General features: G+C 36.3%; 1 protein-coding gene across 1 annotated transcript; it reads left to right on the forward strand.

Annotated features, from left to right (window-relative positions):
* Nucleotides 4,741-12,191, forward strand: LOC18792564 (mitochondrial import receptor subunit TOM40-1). The gene is made up of 11 exons (XM_007222916.2): nt 4,741-5,103; nt 5,477-5,558; nt 5,654-5,753; nt 5,844-5,939; nt 6,058-6,108; nt 8,002-8,067; nt 8,995-9,096; nt 10,149-10,217; nt 10,348-10,431; nt 11,206-11,301; nt 11,758-12,191. The coding sequence occupies exons 1-11, from the start codon at nt 4,968-4,970 to the stop codon at nt 11,812-11,814; spliced, it is 939 nt and encodes a 312-aa protein (XP_007222978.1). The 5' UTR covers nt 4,741-4,967; the 3' UTR covers nt 11,815-12,191.

The following is a 12,797-nucleotide window of genomic DNA, read 5'->3' on the forward strand; positions in this document are numbered from 1 at the left end:
CGAAAAATTTAAAGATAATAAAATGATGGTTTTATTGGAAAAATCGTCGTTTGTAAATATAATCAACGACCATTTTTAACACAATACCGTCGTCTTTATATACAATCAACGACGCTTTTTAACAAAACACCGTCATCTTTATATACAATCAATGACGGTTTTAACAAAATACCGTCATCTTTTAAACAAAAACTATCGTCTTTACCCATAAATAACGACGGTTTTTATAAATTGTCGACTTTACCCATAAACAACGACGGTTTTTAACAAAATATTGTCGTCTTTACATCATAACAACGACGGTTTTACTAAAAACCGTCATCTTTATAGATAAACAATGACGGTGAAAAGCCGTCGTAGTTTGATATTCCAAAAGATGACGGTGGATTTAACAACGGTTTTCAAAGTATCACACTGACAGTGAATCATCGTCGTCTATTTCATTTTTTGTAGTACTGTGTACGCCCTCCAAACGAGCATGTCAGTTACTCAGGAGATCAACTGTGGCATGTGTCGTTCCCATCTCCACCTCTGACTCCCAATCATGATCCCACTTCATCTAGAAGTGAGGCTAAGAGCAATGATCCACTTGACAAAATCTCTGCCATCAAGCACAACCTCCAATATTTATCTAAGGCAACAGATTGGTGGGAAAGCAAATGTGATATTCATGGCCAAGTTATGGGAAACTTGGCCAACAAGTTGAACAAAGCATATGCTGGAGAAGTGAAGCAAACTCTAAAAGCAAAAAGTTGGAGCAAAGAGTTAGAGTCCCTCAAGTTAAAATTGGAAGAGACAAAGAAATATGCTATTGAAAAATTCACAAAATCTAAAGAATATAACCATGACATGGTTGAATGTTTCAACAATGGCTTCGAAATGTTCCGAGATTATGCTTCGGTCATCTCACTAGACTACAATTGGAGTGAAATTGATGTAGCTGGTGTTTGGGAGGTGCTGAATATGGGTGGAGGGGGAATGGCTCATCATAGCCTCGTGCTTGCAGGGAGGAGGAATGCCAAAGACATGGATATTTTGATGGACCTCTAGTAAGGGTGAGTGCTGGTTCGGTTCATGCGGTGCTGGGTGATGCGATCTCAAAGTGTTGCCTTCCTTTTCCCTTCGCGGGATAGTATTGTTAGGGTTCAGTGGTGATTTATTTTGCATGTCTAAATTGTAGTCTGTAATAGATGTGTGTGTATTGTATGTAGATTGACTTAATATTGCTGTCCTATTGCACGTGTATTGTACTAATATTGCCTGTGTATTGTATACATATTGTATGCATATTGCCACCCTATTGCATGTATATTGTGATGCTATTGTTGTCGTATTGCCGTTATATTGCCCTAATATTGCCTCTCTAGTGTATGTATATTGGCCTAATGTTGCTATTATATTGTATGTATATTGACTATGGCTCATCAATGGGTTTACAGTTTAGGCCCTACTTCATTCAAAAAGAAGACGACGACAAGAAAGAAACAACGTGCTTTTCAAAAACAAGCAGTCAGGTACATCATAATTGAACCGTAAGACATTGTAAGAAATTATTTTAAAAAATAATAACAACTAAAAAATAATTTACAAAAAAAAGGAAGGTATGAATAAATATGCAAATGCTTCGTGATGGGTTGAAGAAAAGGATGATTACATTTGGTAGTTTGATTATGTTTAGTGATATAATATGTTGTTCGTCTTAATCTTCATATATGTAATTGTTGTATTAATACTTGACACAAATTCATCTCGTAATCATCCAATTATTAAGGCTAAGTAAATGAAATGAAACAAAAGAAGAAGCCCAAAATAAACAGAAACAACAATTTCTAGCACCCTTTTATCGCGTTTGTATTGCCACTGTATTACCAATGTATCAGCAGTTTATTGCGTTTTAGGTAGAAACGAATTATGCAATTCCTCTGTTTTTCATTTTTGACATATGTCCATTGTTTGACCTCCATTTTCCTGTAACTGTAAGGAAAACAAAGAACACATGAATTTAATTTTGAATGGATAGATAGCTTTCCATTAAACCTTTCAACAAAAAAAAGTAAACAACAGAGCTTCTCCAAGCAAGCGAAGGCAGGATTGAGTTGATGACCATTAGTTCAAACATTATGTGATCTAATAAGGATAACTAATTTTTGGAACAACTAATGAATCTTCAAAAAGATAAAGAACAACTAGTAAACTAATGTATGCAGTTTAACGTTGCATGGGTGACAGTGCTCAACATGATATTTGGTAACCATCTCTATACTTAGTGTATAATGCAGGCTTCTATGCATTCCAAACCTTCATTCTTCTGTGATAAAACTATTAAATTACCATGATTTCTAACACATGGAAGTAAACAAACGAATCTGCACATTTATTTGTACATGCACACTGTGCATTGCACATCTGCGCATCTATTAATCACCACACCAATGTTTCAAAGATTGAGTCAGAGGGCAAAATGATCAATTACATCTTTCAAATTAGTCATTTGCTCATACGAACTTGGCCCTAAAACTGTACTAATGGTAAATATACTGACAGAATAGCTATTAATGAAAAATTCTAAACAAACGAGGGACTTATTTTTCTAATATTGTGGTGGAAGCGTGTTAAGCGATTTTCCACGTTTGTTCATGGGGGTAAAGTATATCTTACCCCTTTCTAAACATTATGAGGTTCCAAATTCCAATAACAATTAAATGCTAAGCATAAAAGTAGAATTGCTGCATAAATTATTTAAAAGGAACAAAGTCAAAACTAATTTGAGAAATCTTAAGAAAGTTGTATGCTTCACTAAGTCCACTAACAGATTCCTAGTGCAGGAAATGAAATATACCTATATCACATAAATTGCAAAGAAAACCACAGAGACTAAATGTCAACAATGGATACAAAAATAAGCAGAATTCAGTGCAAGAACAAGTCGTTTCAAACAAGTAAATTGTTATACGTCCATAAAGAGCAACTATGTTGATATATGGAGGTGTACGAAATAGTTCAACTTCAAAATGGAAACAGTTTATGTGCCATGTAAGGCAATGAACATATAACAAGGTGAGTCTTTAACAAATTATAAGTGGACAATTATTTTCAAACAATCTGACAGTTGCCCAAGAGAATTGAGGGAGTTAAGGCATAAGATGCAAACATGATAAACACCGTTAAGCACTTGGACGAACCCATGCTATAATACAAGCCAATAGACGACGACCACCAAATTGCTCTTCAATATGTTGGCCAAGGGTGGAAATCTGTTGACGTTTCTCCAACTTTCTTACTACATGGTTGTTCTTCTTCACCTCCTTAGCGACGGCAACAGCAGCATCACCTTCCTATCAAACAAATAACACAAAATGCCATCAAAGACAGTAAAATTCATTGTGCATGTGTGTGTCCAAAAGTAAAGTTCATTACCAGAAAAGCTCCCTTATTTCATTTTGCAGGCATCGTATTCTTGTTGATCAGTAAAATCAGAGGACTTGAGCTACTCCAGTGGGACTACCACTGACTCAATTCGCCTTCCTACCTATAATGAGTACATCAAACACAAGGCTTGCTTAATTACAATTCCAATGCAGACGACCATGCACAAAAGTTTGAAATTACCCATTATGAAATTAAACATTTGTGAAACATTTTGCATTGTCAATTTTATTAGATTGAACTACACTTAGTAAAGAAACAATTTTTGTTTTAAAGTAAGAAAAACCAAAATCCAAAATTGGCCAAATCAGTAGCAAAATTAAGCTCCATATCCATCCCATCATCACAATTATCACAATTATCACAATGATAAAAATCAAGCATTACCTACCAAACAAAATCAAACCCATCGAACCAGATCAACCAAAATCACAAATAAGAAAACACAGAAATTGAGCTCACCTGAGCAGTAGAAATCCTAAGCAGAGCTCTCCTGACTCTAGAGTCCATAGCGTTAGAAATCCCCATTTGGATCCTCATCAACTCACCCACCGTCATAACCCGCTTGGGCTTTCCAGGTCCCGACTTGGATCCACCGGACCCAAGACTCTTCTTGGAGCTCGAACCTGGCGATTTGAGACCCAATGCCTTCTTCATCCTGCTAGCAGCTACAAAAGTGAGTGATCTCTGCAATGCCGACAAGCTGTTGGGCGAGTTAGAGTGCTGGATCGGTGAGTCCAAGTGAGAAGAAGCGGAAAATGATGTGAAAGCCAGGGCCTTTCCGATGGATGTGTGGTAGGCGGCGACGAAGATCTCAATGGAGCAAACAATATTTATCGATTACGACCTTGCAAAGCAAAAGAAGTTGTGGTCGGTGGAGAGAACAAAATTTCTGAAAATGTGATATGGGTGCAATCAGTGGATAATAAAGATGTATTTATAGGTGGTAGTTTTAAATTTTAGGAGAGGAGTGGTATTTTCAAAAAAAATTATAAAATAAGTGGCATTTTGAGCTATTTTCCAAAATTAATTGCTACAATGAAGATGCTCTTTTCGTCAAAATGTGAGCTTTTTAAAAATATATGAGAAAAGATGGATTCGAAGTTTAAGCTTCTTTCAACGTTTATGGAGAAAAAAAACACATTTAAAAAAAAAATTACTAGGAAGAAAAATACTATTAAATAAAGAATTAGTTTTTTTTTTCCCAGAATAAAGAGTTAGTTAACTTTTTGCCAAATTTACAGTAGCAATCAAAACACATTATTTTTTCATTGAATTTTTATTTTTTACCCAAAAACGCAGCCACTAACGGCCCATTTGATTCCTTAACCCAAACAGCCACTTCTTCTCACTAGGGTTTTAGACTTTTCGGAACTTCGGAGGTTTTGCAATTTGATACTATTCAGGCTCTTCTCTCTCTCTCTCTCTCTCTCTCTGGTTTGATCTGAATCATCGAGAGCCATTGTTGTCCTTTTATTCTACAGAAATAGCTGTCGCAGTTTTTCTGTCAACAGAAGCTAAGAGCATAAAGAACAATAACAATGGCGGCCCTTGTTCCTCCTCCTCCTCCAACCACTGCGGCTGATACTACCCAGAAGCCGAAAGAGGATGAGAAAGTTGATTACTTTAATCTTCCTTGTCCTATCCCCTACGAGGAGATCCATCGTGAAGCTCTCAGTCAGTCTCTCTCCTACCCTTTTGCCCCTATTAAATAATTTGAAGCTCTCTTTGTAGTTATAGTGCTTTGTTCTTTAATGTGAAAATTATGGAGTTTTGTGTTTCTTCTTATTAAGATTTGCACATTTGCTCTTCTGGGATTTTTACATATAACTGGTGAAAACTTTTTATGTGATTTATCTTTTCTGTTTCTGTTTCAATTTTACATATTTGAAGAACGAATTTACAGCGAAAGAGGAGTATATTTGGTCTTGTAACTATCGTTTTTGTGTCTGGTCTTGTACTGTCAATTGACTTTTTATTTTTGGGTTACTTGCAATGTGAAAGAAGTGATCTAGTCTAAGAAGTAAGAAATTATTTGTATGTGGTGCAGTGTCTTTAAAGCCAGAACTTTTTGAGGGGATGCGCTTCGATTTTACCAAAGGACTCAACCAGAGATTCTCACTCAGTCACAGGTATGAGCAGACTTCCTGTGCACGTCTGTCATCATTTTCTTTATTATTTAGATACTGATCTGAATCATAACTATTCTTTTTTGACCAAAAATCAGCGTGTTCATGGGACCTATGGAGGTTCCTTCACAATCTCCGGAAACTATTAAAATTCCTACTGCTCACTATGAGTTTGGTGCCAATTTTATAGATCCAAAGGTAATAAGCGTCTTATTAAATTGGTCATTTGCATATTTTTCTATGACAGGCTGAATTTAAACTGCCATTTAAAAATTGGGTGTCATGCAGTTGATGCTTTTTGGGAGAATAATGACTGATGGGAGGCTTAATGCAAGAGTAAAGTGTGATTTATCTGAGAATCTTACTTTGAAGGCTAATTCTCAGGTGATTTCCAAGACTGTTGAAGAACTTTATCCCCTTTTTTTATTTGCATGGTTTGTAATGACATTATGCTCTGCAATATCTAAAGCTAGTTGGTTAACTTCTCTGTGTTTCTTTCCAGCTTACTAATGAGCCACACATGTCACATGGCATGGTCAATTTTGATTACAAGGTATGGTGTTCTGACTTTAGAATATCTTTTATTTTATGTATATTTTTTGTTGTTGTGTCCTTGTATAATGGTGTTGCTACAAAGAAGGCAACTTCTCTCTGAAACAAAATGTGTACCTGGCAGTTATCAAGAAAAAAAACTTGTATTGAGCTATGTTAACTTGTACCTGTTTGGCACAACTTAATGGCGCTGAAAAAGTGTTTTTTTATGGTAAAAAGCATTTTCTTTGTTTTCAAAGTCAGTTCACACAAAAGCTAAAAACAGGTTCCTTTTTTTAATGGGAAACCAGATATTGTATTAAATTAAAGCTAATAACTGCTTCTGGAGAACCTCTAAGTTGTAACCTCTCCAAAAAGCTGAAACACAACTTATGCTGGAAGCTGTTATTCTCTTTAATCAAATTCTTTTTGAGATTGACAAAGTTAACCTTGCCATTTTCAATTTAATTACATAAATGTCCGTTTTACTATTGAACAATAACCAGGAATAAGGATGGCTAGTTGGTTGGTTTTAGAAATTGTTGGGTGATGGGTTAATTGGTTTGGATCGGTTTTTACTTTGTTGCTGTCTGGTAGTTGGTGGGTGAGATTTGGGAAATATTTGGTTGGGCGATGTTTCTTTTAGAAGCTTATCTCCATAGTTGTTAATGCTGCCCTGGTACCATAATGAAACGATTAACTCGCTTGCATTTTACACGTCTTTTCCGGTGAATTGCAATTTTTGTTTTTATGAGGTACTTAAATGAGGTGGAGGTTGAGGAATTATCTTCTTTGCTGGTTATTATGGAAGGGGTTAGATTGTCGTATGCTAGAGCAGGTTCAAGAGATCGGACCTGAAAATCTTCAGCATCCTTGCCTGGACTGTGTCTCAGGGTAAAGCTGATATGTGCAACTTGATTCAAAGAAGACAGCCAAAATAGTATAAGCAGGAGGAGGAGTGCTGATGATTTGTCTGTGCACTGTCCAGTATCTCTAAGATTATGGAAAGATTTATTCAAGGAGGCCTGGACTGTGTACCTTGCCTGGCTGATATGTGCAACTTGATTCAAAGAAGACAGCATTTTGTATAAGCAGGAGGAAGAGTGCTGATGATTTATCTGTGCACTGTCCAGTATCTCTAAGATTTATGGAAAGATTTATTCGAGGAGGTTGGTGGAGCCGGGTTCTATCCGCTGTTAAGTGAAAAACATAAGGCTCTTGGTGGTGGGAAAAAGGCTACAGCCCTTTGAGAATTCAATGTGCTGGCAGTGGTTGGGTCTAGGAGTATAAAGGGGTTGGGGTGTAAGTACTAGAAGATAGAGTTAGGTTTTCAGATTTGCTTTGGTCATCTGTTTCAGTGGAATTTAGGGGGTGTCCTTTTTCTACTATTCTTCTATACGGAAGGAAGCTGTGTGTCAATTGCTTCTTAATCTAGTTTTACTTAGAATATACAAGTTTCTGGTTGTAAAGCCGGTCTGTGGTGGTTTGATTTCAATGTGGACTCCCTGTCCACAGTATTATACTTTTCAGAAGTTCTAATAAAGTTTTTCTTAAAAAAAAAACTAGAATTTTAAGGATCTGCTTTGAAGAATAACTGCCAGAGATAAAGAAGAAAAGATTTAGACTTCCTTTCCTCATCCCATCTATACTTTTCCTCAGTTTTTCAACAACCGAATCCCAAAAAGATAATGCTCTCGGGTTGCCACGCAAAGAAAGTGGTCCTTTCTATTTAAAAACATTTTTTAAAAACATAATCGAGCAAATGCTCTTCTATATGTTTGTAAAATAACGTAGTTATTTATTTTTTTGTTGTATATTTTGATTTGGGATATTTTGAGCCAAGCACTTCTTTGTTATTAACTTTCTGATAATTTTCTGTTGTTTTTTTTCCAAACATTAAACTTCTTCTGTACAGGGCAAAGATTACAGGTCACAATTTCAGTTAGGCAATGGTGCATTATTTGGAGCAAACTACATTCAGGTAAAATATTAGATAACCTATTTTGTACTTAACCTTGTTGGTAATTTATGATAAAAGAAATGCTTCTTTTCATGAGAATACTGATTTTTTCTGGCTAATCTACAGAAATATATTAATTAGCACAAAATGAATTCTACAATGTTTCCTTTGTGTGAGAGGGTTCATTTCTTGGCCTCCTTCAGGGTGTCTGTATCGTCAGAGTTGAGGTCTTTTTCTTTTTCTGTCATTTATTCGAGTTGGCAAGCTGCTGGAGGACCCTAGTTAGAAATATTTACACCACGATATAATAGGAGGGTTCACCAACGTTCATGAAACTCCTTTTTGACTATATAACCCCTTCAGGACCATAAGAAATAAGTCACTGGTATCACCTACTGAACACACAAAAAAGTAAGGAATGAAGACCAAAACCTTAAAATAATCAAAGTGAGGAAAGCCATCACATTTTAGACTTCCTAATCATGCATGTTTTTGAGGAAAGGGAAGCACAAGGTAGAGAATAAATTTTCAATTCACATGGCCCTAAGCCTTCTCAGTGTCAAGTGCATATGAGGCTAGGGATGCCATTTCACCTACAAGGTTCTATTTACCCGTTTGTTACAAAATTTACATCTATCATTTGTTGATCCCACACAAATTTATTTTGGACTTAAAAATGATGCCAAATCTTTACTTCAGTAGCACAGTATCTCTATAATTAATTGTTCCAACGTAATATGTAATTTATTTATTTTCTTCATACCATTGGACATGAAGATAAGACATTCATAACTTTTGCAAATTAATTCTTAGTGTTAAGCGTGTTTTGTTTACTGCCAGTGGCACTCATGCTTCTCTCCCTGTGGAAGTTAGAGAGTAGAAATTTTGATTTGTTTACCTAAAGATTATTGTGTTTTACCAATCTTTGAAGTGCATATTGATTTTCAGAGCGTGACTCCCCATCTGTCTTTGGGTGGTGAAGTATTTTGGGCTGGTCAGCATCGGAAGTCTGGTATTGGCTATGCTGCTCGATACAACACTGACAAGATGGTATAATTCTTGAAGCCTTGAGTTATAACATCCTGAAGCTTTTCATTGTTTCCTACTTTTGTTGTACTATTAATTCTGCTATGCAAGTAAATTTATTAATTTGTTGCATTCTGGCATAAAAAATTTATATATCTAAAATGTCTATCAAGAATTAACTGTATGCTTGATCATTCTTGTTTCTGTTTCAAAATACCCCCGCTTTGGTTTATTTATTTATTTATTGTCTTTTAAATGAATGTCACAATTATAAGGAAAAATAAGCCTTGGTCCATGGTGTAAGTATTAGTCATGAACACTTTTATGATGTATTTGATCTTCCTAAAAGGCGTGGTGAATGAAAACTCATACTGAAGTCAATAAGGAAACCTGTAATAAAATCTGATTGCTTGCCAGGTTAACGACTGAGTGATAGCATGATACTGTTCAGCTCATTTGCACCTTACTACACTTGATGATTCAGTGGCTGAGTTGGATACTTCTTATTTCGATCTCTGAGTTAGGTTCCTACTGGACCATGACAATTTATTAATTGGAAAGGATCATCTATATATTAGTGAGCACTGTGAAAGCTAATCATAAAATTATTCATTAATGAAAGCACTAGTTTACAACTTCAACAATTTATTTTCTTTTGTTATATATTTCTTGTTGTTTGATGGCTGATAGTTTTATTTAGCAATTTTTGACAGAAACAAATCAAAATTCATACGACAGTCAAGCCCGAGTTGGGCTGGGCATGCTGTATTAGTGTTTTCTTATTGTAGTCCAATTTTACACATAAATTGATCAGGTTAAACTTTGCCAAAGACTGCCCAATGACCTTAAAATATATGCCAAAGTTGGCCCAATTGCAAGCTAGGCCTGTGAAGCTGGGTGGCCTGGTAGATTCTTGGGCAGCTCTAAAACATACTCCACTAATTTAATGATGCATTTTTCTACTTGATTTTCTTATATGTACCCTGAAGTTTCCTTGCTGATTGTATTGGCAAGAAATTTTGACTCGTAACTATCGTGTGATTCATACCCTAATCCAACTTGTTTTTGCACCCCAGGTTGCCACAGGGCAAGTCGCTAGCACTGGAATGGTTGCTCTGAGCTATGTACAAAAAGTTTCTGAGAAGGTGAGCAAAGTTCATCCGTGGTTGAATATTGATTCAGGGTTTAAATTTTATATTGTTGAAGTATCTTGCAGCAGTTTGTCTTTTTCGTGGTTTCTTCGAATACTCTTTCTTACAGGTTTCTTCCTTATAGGTTTCTCTAGCATCGGATTTCATGTACAACTACATGTCACGAGACGTCACAGCTAGTTTTGGTTATGATTACATTCTTCGACAGGTAGGTTTTGTATTGTGAATGTTCAAATATTCATGATATTGGTGTAATTATATCTTGCATGCTTAACCCTATCTCTGGAATATTTCATGTTGAGATGATGATTGTGATAATGATGATAGTGAGAGATGTATAAATCAACAATTCTCACTTCATTGCAATACATAGATATTCTTTATGTTCTCCTTCATACATTGTTATCTTACCATAGGCCTAGGTCCATGGCAAGGTTGCACAATCAGTGGTATCTGATTGCTGTTGGACAATGTTACCACCTAGTAGGTGAACACCCTCATGAAACATGATTTTTCAGTTTACTATAATCAGGTGTGCCAGTAATACCACTGGACTTTGTGGCCTGTTAATGTTATGCTGACATTGATATGATTCCACATGGAAATTTTTCTTATCCAGATTCAGTCTGGCAACATAAGATGCTTACGTACATGTGCAGTGCATGCATGTATTTATACACATCTAAATATTAGTATCAGTGTCTTCCTGATGAGACTTAGTTTGTCTAATTGACATGGTCGTTCTTGCATTCATCATCTCCACAATTGCTGCTGCTGGCAAAAACATTTCTGCCATCATAATTGATATGGGATTCTTTCTTGGTTTTTTATTGTGGCGATATAAATGCCGGTCGTGAATTTTGTTTGTGCCCTTTGTGGACAACTAGCTGGATTGCGTGGTTACCTGTTATGAGTTGTTCAATAAGATCTGAATTTTTTAAGTTGTGATCATTCTCCTTGACCAATACGATCTTTGTTGCAGTGCCGTCTTAGAGGAAAGATTGATTCCAATGGCACCGTGGCTGCATTTTTGGAAGAGCGACTAAATATGGGTCTTAATTTTGTCCTTTCTGCAGAGGTATCTATCAATGTTTCGTTTTCTCTTCTTCCTCTTCTGAATTAAGGCAAACATGCTTTGTTTACTTTAGCTTGCTTAGGGGTGATTCTTAGGTGAGGCAGCCACATAAGGAAGCCTTCTCACAGTTGAGTGGGACCTACTTGTGGGTCCAACCACACTCAGTAGAAAAATTGCATGAACCCTTGAAGGCAAGTTTTTCTCCACTGTGAGAGGGCTGCCCCTTGCGGCTGCCTCTTACAAGAATTTCTCCTTGTCTAGATGCAATGCCATGATCCAATGGTTATGTTGACGATTCCAAAAATACCAGCTGATTATTGATTATGCATTAGCTTCTTCATCGCTTGCTTTAGCTTGGTGGATATTTTGGTTTGTAGTTGATTTAGACAATTCGCTTCTCGTTAAGCACCCTGCTTTGCCAATTTTTTCTTGACAAGTACTAAAATATATGCTTTGCAGATTGATCACAGAAAGAAAGACTACAAATTTGGGTTTGGATTGACTGTTGGGGAGTAAATTGCAGCACCGATGTTGTTTCATCATTCTTGCCGGCAAGATATATTATCTCTTTATTTTTCCATTTGAGTTGAACCAGAGATGATGTACTTGAGTAACATTATCGCAGGGTGGCATCAGTTGAGCCAGTTTTAGCAGCCGGTATTCAAGTTTGGAGTTCGCTTTTTTCATATAAGAGTTGTAGAATTCTGTTTCAAAATAATTCAAATTGAATTCCTAGTCAGTGGTAGCCTTTGTCGGAATAAACCTGATTTCTTGTTTGATCAATTTGGTTTACTCACATGAGCAACGATGAATTGGATCAACTTGGATTGCTTCCCAACATATTTTAATGTTAAAATGTTGGGGGCATTTTCCTATGCCCTGCTTGGTTGGCAGGAATTCCTTAGTAATTTTATTCCTATTTTGGTCATATTGGGATTTCCATACTGTTTGGGCCTAAATTTCACGCGTGAGCCCATCTGACTATTGGCCCATGTCAACAACAGTTGATTGGGCTTTGTTTCTACCAAAATCAGAAGTAAGCCCAGAATGTTTTAGAAGTCCAAACAATTGCGAACCAATTGCAAAAGATAATCTTACAGGTGCTGTTAATGGTGACTTAATCTAGAAAAGCCAGTTTAGTTGGTTTAAATTGATACCCAATTTCCAATTTTTTCCAAAAGGCTCAAAAGTTTGATCACAAATTCGGAGATCAAATCAATAGATAGTAGGGGGGATTTTTCTTTCCACAGTGCCTGCGTGACCCGAATGACAAGACATCCACATAAAGGGGGTAGAGGACGTGTAAGGGAGTTGGTAGAAAGGCAAAATCAAAAACCACTCCCCATAATCATTTAATGCCAGAAAAGAGGGCCAAGTTTTCTTCCCATACTCATGAGGATTTCTTGTCAGTACACAGCTGGGTTTACAAGAAGATAAACAAGAAATAAGAGAGTTGGTTGTTAGAAAGTCAAAACTGATTATCTTGAAAGTTGACTCTT

Source organism: Prunus persica, chromosome G1 (assembly GCF_000346465.2).
Source record: "Prunus persica cultivar Lovell chromosome G1, Prunus_persica_NCBIv2, whole genome shotgun sequence".
NCBI lineage: Eukaryota > Viridiplantae > Streptophyta > Magnoliopsida > Rosales > Rosaceae > Prunus > Prunus persica.

Excerpts from the sequence above, each read along its gene's own strand:
- LOC18792564 (XM_007222916.2), top strand. The coding sequence starts at position 4,968 with ATGGCGGCCCTTGTTCCTCCTCCTCCTCCAACCACTGCGGCTGATACT. Across the intron at positions 5,104-5,476 it reads GATCCATCGTGAAGCTCTCA|TGTCTTTAAAGCCAGAACTT; the intron begins GTCAGTCTCTCT and ends TATGTGGTGCAG. Across the intron at positions 5,754-5,843 it reads CCAATTTTATAGATCCAAAG|TTGATGCTTTTTGGGAGAAT; the intron begins GTAATAAGCGTC and ends GGTGTCATGCAG.